This window comes from Chamaea fasciata, unplaced genomic scaffold (genome assembly GCF_029207755.1).
Source record: "Chamaea fasciata isolate MVZ Bird 193981 ecotype frontalis unplaced genomic scaffold, bChaFas1.0.hap1 SCAF_1, whole genome shotgun sequence".
Taxonomy (NCBI): Eukaryota; Metazoa; Chordata; class Aves; order Passeriformes; family Sylviidae; genus Chamaea; species Chamaea fasciata.
This window is the reverse complement of record NW_027094086.1, coordinates 14,754,244-14,763,496: the sequence shown is the minus strand read 5'-3', so window position 1 is coordinate 14,763,496 and position 9,253 is coordinate 14,754,244. Positions and strand designations below refer to the sequence as shown.

Genomic DNA, 9,253 nt, shown 5'->3' with positions numbered 1-9,253 from the left:
GAAGAAAAAACAGAACTTGTCACAGCCATGGTTATTATAAATCCAGACACTGCATTCCCATGATATATCAGAAAAATAGGCACTGTAAAAGAAGAATGCACATGATGAAGACTAAAATTCAAAGCTCAATACCAGCCCCAAGGCAATGAAAGAAGGGGCCAGCAATGAATAATATACATTCTGACAAATATAACTCAGCAGTAAATGCATCTGAGTCTTCTTCTATAGCCCATACATACCCCAGAAAAATTAATAAAAAAGACACCTAGGAAAATATTTTCAGATACACTCCAACAATCTTTTATGGCCTGTGTTTATTACAGTTCTTTTTTTTTTTTAATGTTGAAATCGAAAACCTTAACTTTTTGCATTTTTTGTAAATCAGTTCCGTTCTCATATTTAAGAATGGTGCTAAGACTTACTGCACATAAGCAGTCAGCACATTTGCCCAAGCAACACATTCAGATTTTAAAGGTCTGACACAGGACAACTTTGGGAGAATCAGAAGCTATTTTCCCAACAAGCTACAAGCATTTGCCAAGTGCCATCTATTAAGGGAAAGAAATCCTTGTTACTAGGCCTACATCAAAGCTCCTCAGATAAAGAACAACTTTCACTTCAAGTAATCCATGTCACAGCAATTTTGTTATTTAATTCTACTACTGCATTACCTAGCACTCAAAACCAGAGCTGAACTCATTTATGCCAAGAGATAGTCTGCTCTGCAGAGAGCTAATTTTCTGCAGAAGCACAGTCTGTGTGCAGTGTGCCTAGTGAAGCCCAGCTTCCTGTGATGCCTGGTTCACTGCTGCACAGGACTAGGAAGTTCAATGTGAAGATCTCCTCCCACTTTAGATACAGAGAAAGAAGGTCTCCCTATTCAGTGACACCGTTTTTCATAAATACTGTCTATTTACCTACAAGGTATAAATATTATTGATAAAGACGCAGGAACTGTTTTGTCAGATCAGAACAGTACCCAGAAACCTATATCCTGTCCAGCACCAAACAAGGACTTGTATTTCAGAAAAAGAAGTTCCCCATTTCAAATTCTGTTTCCTGTCTCTGGACAAAGTAAGGCACATTAATAAGGTAATGTTAAAACAACCTCCACATTCCTCCTCAGGCTCACTTCTGCAATGACACTGCTGGTAGGCAGGCTACTGAAGATGCAAGTCGTTTATTAGTTCTTCAATTAAATGCTCACTTTAAAAAAAAAAACAAAAACAAAAACAAAAACAAAAAAAAAAAACCCAAAAAATCACAAACAAAAAAACCCACAAAGCAAAACAAAGGAAAAAATTTTAAAAATAAGTAAACCAACCCCCCAAAACACTAGAACACTCAAAACCCCCAAATTCAAAGTATTTTGAGTGCAGCCAGATAATTGATGAAACTTCTTAAAAATACATTGACTAGAAATTTTTAAAACATAACCTTCCCCCGAGCTTTATGACAAGCTTTGCTGTGCTACTGGCAGTCTTTGTAAGATATGTGGAATGCAAAAAAGCATCTTGTTCATTGTGTTTGTTCAATATAAGAGACAAGAGGGCAAGTGAGCTATGAAACACACATAGGTGCACAAATTCGCTAAGTAGGTGGCAACAAAGACAAGAGTGGGCACCAGAAGCCTTGAGGCCATTAAAGGAGTTGTCCAGGAAGACACCATGATGAGGGTCTGTCTGAGCTTTGTCTCTGGTAAGTGGGAAAACATGATTGCCCATGACTACCACAAGATATTTGAGGGGGTGTAGAGGACTGTGCAAAACTTCTTATGGAATATCAGCAGGACTCTGCAAATTTTTCTATGGGATGTTCACAGAACTGTCCAGAGACAGGAAAAGGAAGGATTAGGGAAGATCTAGGGAGACACATGGGAAAATGAGATGTAAGGGGACTCACATGTAAGCTGGCAGCATTCAGTACATTTGTGTTACTGAGCTCTCTGCCTGGTCACAGCAACCAATCCTACCTTTTTATGAAGCTTGTTTCTAACTTTTCTTTTGCACCTAAATATCCTGCCCCAGTGAATTTAATGCTGTGGCTGTGTAATCTGCTATCAGATTTAAACTGGACTAGCCAGTGGGCAGGAGACACACATACAGGCCCAGGAGGGCCGGGGTCCAGGCACGGCCATTAGATGGACCAAGGGGCTGTGGGGATTTGTGAATGAGGGTGTTCTGGTGAGTGCAGGGAGTGAGGGAGTGTAAGTGATCACCTGGGCATTTCAGTCCTGTTCAGCTGGAGAGGGGCAGCAGGGCTTCACTCTCTGAACATGCATTATGTGTCATTTCTGGTAGAGTTCTGTGCTGTGGTAGTCTGACTGGCTGGCTCTGTTAGTGTCCTTTGTGTGTGCCATGCTTGTCCAGGACACAAGGGAGCATAAGAATCCTGCTGGGTCCAGAGAGAGTACGTGGGTGCATTTCAGCAGTCAGAAGCAACAAACCCCAGGCACCAGAGATGTTTGGATTCAACACCTCTCAGAAGATCCCTAGGCTTATTTTTTTGAAAAATCTACTTTACAGGTGACTCATGGGAATAGTAAAAGAATGAAAGGAATATGGTGAATTTTAGTTTATGCAAAATACTGTCAAAATGTGAAAGAAAATGCTGAAAGAACTGTACTTTTCTGCACTGCTATAGTAATCTTATAGGCATTATTTTTGATATTTTAAATTTACTAAAAATAATTTTTAAAGAATTGCATAAATACAACTTACATAATTGCACTGAAAGTAGTTTATCATCCAATTAATGCCATCTTCTGACCAATGAAGAAGGAGAAATCCGTGCTGTGTTTTGCCTGCTAGCCAGCCTTCTGAACATATTCCCTATATCAACTGCATTACAATTTGTCTGTGATGATACTATTTACCAGGAGAACGGTATGTCATCACTATCGTATTTAACACCATAATCTGGATTATATTTTACTTTGCACTTAGTTCAAAAACTAGTTCAAGCTCATTTTACTCATTTTTCATTTTTATCTCCATTCTATAATAGCAGCTGTTATCACTGGAGATTCCTCATTCTAGCTGTGAGGTGTGGAAAGTGTTCTTAACATGGAATAACTGCATGTCTTTGGGCAGTTACTTAGTTATCAACACACAGAATCCAAAAACAAGCAAGCAAAAACCAACTTGAAGAAAAAATAATTTCTCTAGTAAGGTTTTACTTTGGAGTCTTGCTGAATGTTTTTGTCTAACATCTTCAACAATGAAACTGTGCAGTTAGATAGGCAAACTGGATCATCATGGCATTATGGAAACACATCAGCTACAGGCCTGAGATTTAATGAAGATTTTTATATATAAGACTATGTCGAATAATGAATTCAACATGTCCGTTGGCTCATAATAAGGCATATATCCATGTATGTCCATGATACTCAGAAGCATGGACAACTGTCCCCTGAAGATAGCTGGAAAGAAGGATTTAATGGCAGAAAAATACTGTGAACAGCACAATTGAATCCATGGAAAATATTCTCAATCACCTGTTCTTTGCACTTTTCATCCTAGGTGCTTTAAAATATTTTCCCATGTAAACATTTGGATTTCTAGAATAGTAAACAAATCCTTTACTTTTCACTTTCTCTTGACACTAACTAACTTGCTTGGAAGCACTTATTTTCCGTGTCTAATTGCTAGCAAAAAAAGCCAATATGACAGCTGGGTATTTGTTTAAATGACCTTAGAGCAGCCTGACTGATTACTACAAACTGGTAGGTGCTTGCAATGGTTTTGCTTTCAGTACAGTTGTCCCAGGCAGAAAGATATGTCCTGTGGAACCTGCATAGCAAGACAGATGTCTCCAATCATCATTTTGATGGTGTTAAGGTATCACATCCTCTTGCCTGCCTAAAACAGGGGCATTAAGATTGGTTTCTTAATGCCAGATGTCTGGTGTGTTCATGTTTTGTGTTGGACAGGGAGGAGTTTGTTGTGCTCTTTTTCAAAGACAGCTGTGTCCCCAGATTGCAGTGCAATTAAATTGTCATGGGAAAAAAAATAATTAAAATGTAGAATATGTACTTTTCAACTTCGGTTTTGTGCACATTGAACTTAAGACTGATGTAGCTAATACAGGCAAACAATATAAACGGGCACTGACTAAGTACTCCTAAGTCTTCCAGGTAACAAGTGTCAGGATGAGAGTAATGTTAAGCTGTGCCAGGAAAGGTTTAGATTGGACATTAGGTGAAATTTCGTAACAGAAAGGGCAATTAGCCATTGGAATGGATTGCCCAGAGAGGAGGTGGAATCACCACCGGAGATGCTTATGACTGAACACGGCACTCAGCGCCATGGTCTGGTTGGCAAGGTGGTATTGGGTCCTAAGTTGGACTCGATGACCTCAGAGCGCTTTTCCAATCGAATTGAATCTGTATGCTGATGAGTGACTGAACTGCAGTCTCTGCGACAGCAACTGTAATTTTATCACTACAGTGAACTAACAAAAAAAGAAAACTCTGCATTTCTGAGCTTAGCAAACGGCAGGAGCCAGCACAGCACCGCAGAACAAGGGGTAATGAACCAGCCCTGAGGTTACCCACAGGCGCAGGGCTGGACGGGCAGGCGGGACCCTCTGGGACAGGGCAGCTGTCCCGGCCGCTCCCGGCTCTCCGGGGCAGACCTCGGCGCTGTCCCGGCCGCTCCGGCTCTCCGGGGCAGACCTCGGCGCTGTCCCGGCCGCTCCGGCTCTCCGGGGCAGACCTCGGCGCTGTCCCGGCCGCTCCCGGCTCTCCGGGGCAGACCTCGGCGCTGTCCCGGCCGCTCCGGCTCTCCGGGGCAGACCTCGGCGCTGTCCCGGCCGCTCCGGCTCTCCGGGGCAGACCTCGGCGCTGTCCCGGCCGCTCCCGGCTCTCCGGGGCAGACCTCGGCGCTGTCCCGGCCGCTCCCGGCTCTCCGGGGCAGACCTCGGCGCTGTCCCGGCCGCTCCCGGCTCTCCGGGGCAGACCTCGGCGCTGTCCCGGCCGCTCCCGGCTCTCCGGGGCAGACCTGGGCGCTGTCCCGGCCGCTCCCGGCTCTCCGGGGAGGCCCCGCCCGGGCCTGGCGCAGCTTCCGGGGCAGCCGCGGCCGTTCCGGGCGGCGGCGCGGGCGCCATGGGGGTGACGAGACAGAAACACGCTAAGAAGATCATGGGCTTCTACAAGCACAACTTCCAGTTCCGCGAGCCCTTCCAGGTGCTGCTGGACGGCACCTTCTGCCAGGCCGCGCTTCGCAACAAGATCCAGATCCGGGAGCAGCTGCCCGGGTACCTGGACGGCGCCGCGCAGCTCTGCACCACGCGGTACGGCGGTTCAGGCTCCGGCCTGCCGGGGCCGGGCGGAGGGGGCGCTGGGGGCTGAGGGTAACTTGCAGGAGGTTGGGAGCAGCCCTCAGAGCCTTTCCGAAAGTGGCACGACCTGCGGGGCCAGCGGTAACCCCTCTCTGTGAGGGAGGGCCGGGTGTGTCTCTTCCCACCCGCAGTGTCTGCTTGGCGAAGTGGCAACAGCCGGGGCAAGCTGAGATCTCCTGGGCCTGGAGGGAGTTCCTGCCTGGCTGGAGCTGCAGCCTGCCTGTGCCGGGTTGTTTCCAAAGCGGCTGTTCACAAGGGAGGGCAAGGATGGGCTGGACAAATGCATGTACGTAAAACATGCATACTACATACTGAAGTTGCCTCCAAGTTGCCTTTGTTATTACTTGATTATGTATATTGTATATGTTAAAATACAAAAACACATTTACATTGTATAGCTGCAATAACGGAATAGCTAACTGCCCACTACGGAAGTAAGTAGTGAAAATACCAGGAAGATGTGTACCCTAGGCTCAAAAAACACACTGAGCCTTCTTGCACAGCATATGGAACTGGCCTTTATATACTTTGACTATACCTTTACTATACTTCTACATAGTATTAAGTATTGAGTCATGTCCTTAGCTGTGAAAGGTTTGGGAGTTGCTTTGAACCAAACTGTTCCTGCCATGTTGAAATGTCACTTCTTGCTTCTTTTTTCAGCAATATCTGTTGGTCATTTTGACTAGTTTCCACTTAGGCCAGCTGAATGGACATGTGTTGTCTGCTGTCAGAACACTGAGTTGCTGAGGCAGCACCTCAACATTATGAAAAGAGCCTCACAGGGGAAATGAGCTGGCTCACTGACCCCCAGGGTGGGAGAATCCCCTCCCTTGCCTTGCTGCCTGTGCTGCTTTTGATGAAGCCCAGGATACAGTTGGCTTTCACATTGCCAGCTTATGTTGAGCTTCTTGTCCTCCAACACAGCTCCCAGGTCACTCTTGTCAGGGCTGCTCTCAATCTGTTCTCTTCCCAGTATTTGTGCTTGGGTTGCACTGACCCATATACAGGACCTTGCACTTGGCATTGTTGAACTTCATAAGGATTACACAAACCCATCTGAAGCCTCTCCAGGCCCCTCTGGATGGGATCCCTTCCCTGCAGAGTGTCAACAGCACCACACAGCTTGGTGTCAATGGCAGACTCGCTGAGGGTGCACTGGATCCCACTGTCAATGTCACTGACAAAGATGTTTAACAGGTTCCAATACCAACCCCTGAGGAGCAACACTTGTCACTGGTCTCCAGTTGGACACTGAGCTGCTTAGTGCAGCTCTTCAAGCGCAAACCGTCAGTGAATCCATATCCACCAAGTGATCCATCTGTCAAGTCCATGTCTCCAATGTAAAGACAAGGGTGTTGTGTGGAACAGTGTGAAAAGCTTTGCATAGGTCCAGTTGGGTGACATCTGTTGCCCTTCCTTATCCATCAGCACTATAACTCTGTCACGGAAGGCCTCCATATTTTTCATGATTTCCCCTTAGTGAAGCCATGTTGGCTGTCACCAGTCAACTCCTTGTTTTCCTCATGCCTTATATACTTTCCAGGAGGATCCACTCCATAATCTTGCCAGGCACAGAGTTGAGACCAACTGGCCTGTTGTTCCCCAGATACTTTATTTCCATTTTTAAAAACAAATTAAATTTTGAAGTTTTATAATAAGTTAATTTAAAAATAAATTAAATTTTAAAAATAATTTTATTTGTTAAGTAGTGGTTCTTATGCCCAGTGGTATCCGAACATAAATTTAAGGACTCAGCATTATCACTGATGTGAATTATTTTTAAATCATCTAATATATCTTAATTTTATTACTGGTTAATCATGTTTACAATGAAGGAAACCTTGCTGATGTCTTCAGATGGGCTATTGCTTTCAGAGTTCTGGGTGCCTTTCACTAACCATAGAGCCTGAACAACTGGGTGTTGCTCATTCCTAAGTTACTCACATCAGCCTTTTGCTGTTGTAAAAACTATGAGGGTTTTTTGTTCAAAAATTATTGTCTCTTTTGGTTTTCAGATGTGTTATAAAAGAACTTGAATCACTGGGGAAGGCGCTGTATGGAGCAAAATTAATTGCCCAAAGATTTCAAGTTCGAAACTGTTCTCACCATAAGAATCCTGTGAGTGGTTCAGCTTGTTTACTTTCCATGATTGAAGATGGCAACCCTCATCACTTCTTTATTGCTACACAGGTAAAAACTCATGGGAAATGTAGCTCCATTTCTTTTGAAGCGATGCTTTGATACCTAAGGATAAAGAAACCTACAGTAAACTCGATTTTGAGGTTTTTAAATTGTTTGTGGGAATTAATCATGTAAAGCCTTACTTGCTCTTTAATGTATTTCCTAATTATGAAGCAGGGAATCTTTTCTCTTATTTGAACAACTAGATTTTTATACTTTGTAATGATATTGCTTTGTTTCGCTGAAAGTGTACAAAACATACTGACTACCTATTGACATGTAAAAAACAACTTGTGAATGTTAATTTGCATATTGCTTGTGTGTGCATCCCCTTCCCTGAACTGCTTTGCACAGTAGTCTGAAAAATGAAATTAAACATTAACATCCATATAACTTGAATTTTAAGAAATTTTGACCTAAAAAATAATTAGCTATACAAATAAAAAAAGGCAAATTTTTCTTGGGTTTGTTATTGGGTCTGCATGTATAAATGATAGACTATACATAAAATAGTTTATAGTAGAATTCTTCATAGTTATGTAAGTTGCAGGAGTTTAAAAGTTATTTATTACATAAAAAATTATGTTACTTCTTGTGGTGTGGTGGTCTGCATACAAGTGAATTGGGACTTTTTCCTCAAAAAATGTACGTATGCATGTGCATGCAGGAAAAGAGAAAATGTTGGTAAATTTTGCATCAGAAGTACAGCTATACAGGAGAGGAATTGAAATTTAGTTGCTCTGAAAAGCACTGCCATGTATATCTGCTAGATTAAGTTTCTTATCTTTTTCATAATGTAATTTATCTTCATAGTTTTGTATTAAGAGGAGGTGTATTTGAATTGCAAATATCATTTAATCTGAAAATATTGACTAAAGTATTTAATTTTGCAGGACCAGGACTTATCAAACAAAGTGAAAAGGAAGCCTGGCATTCCTCTCCTCTTTATTATTCAGAACACTATGGTGCTAGACAAACCTTCTCCTAAATCTTTGGCATTTGTTCAAAAGTTGCAGACAAGTCAGCTTGTTCCAGAGTACCAAAAACAAAGTATTGTGGAGCTTAAAGAAAAAGAAGGACTAGTAAAGCAAGGAGGTGAAAAGAGAAGAAAACGCAAAAGGGCAGGTGGCCCAAATCCTCTCAGCTGTCTGAAGAAGAAAAAGAAGAAAACACAGGAGGGTCAGGAGCCTTCTGCTGAAAAGAAGAAAAGAAGAAAAAGAAAACGAAATAGAGTTAAAGCAGAAGCCATGCAGTCAGTGCAGAAGAATGAAGGAGAATAAACCCATCTTTGTAGACAACACAGAACTTGAACATTGTTTGAACTTTGAAGAAAAAGATAGATTAATATGCAGTCATATGAAATTGACTTGTTAATATTAAAATTTATTTTTATGAGGTAGTACTGTTTATTGCTGTATCTCAGTATTTGCTGGTTATTGTCCTAGTAATTTATTTTGTTATTTAGTATTGGGTTTGTGACAAAATATTTAGGAACCCTCTTATTTCGTTATTCTCTCCAGCATCATGGTTTTTGTTGAAATTCACATGCTATGTAGCAGTTTTTTAGAAATGCTTCTTGGCTTCCATGTGGATTTTGGTGGGATGTTAGACTTCTTTCTAAATCAAGGTTGCTAATTTTAATAAAACTAGTTTTTACAACTGGCCTGTTAGAGATTAGGAAACTGATCTAAAATAACACAATAGCTTATTGATCTCTGTTTGAATA

General features: G+C 42.5%; 1 protein-coding gene across 1 annotated transcript; it reads left to right on the top strand.

Annotated features, from left to right (window-relative positions):
• The first annotated feature begins 5,081 nt into the window (after positions 1-5,081).
• Positions 5,082-8,926, top strand: UTP23 (UTP23 small subunit processome component). Its single transcript, XM_066177167.1, has 3 exons — positions 5,082-5,295; positions 7,362-7,536; positions 8,421-8,926. Exons 1-3 carry the CDS (start codon positions 5,108-5,110, stop codon positions 8,805-8,807), a joined length of 750 nt encoding a protein of 249 aa, XP_066033264.1. The 5' UTR covers positions 5,082-5,107; the 3' UTR covers positions 8,808-8,926.
• Positions 8,927-9,253: the final 327 nt, after the last annotated feature.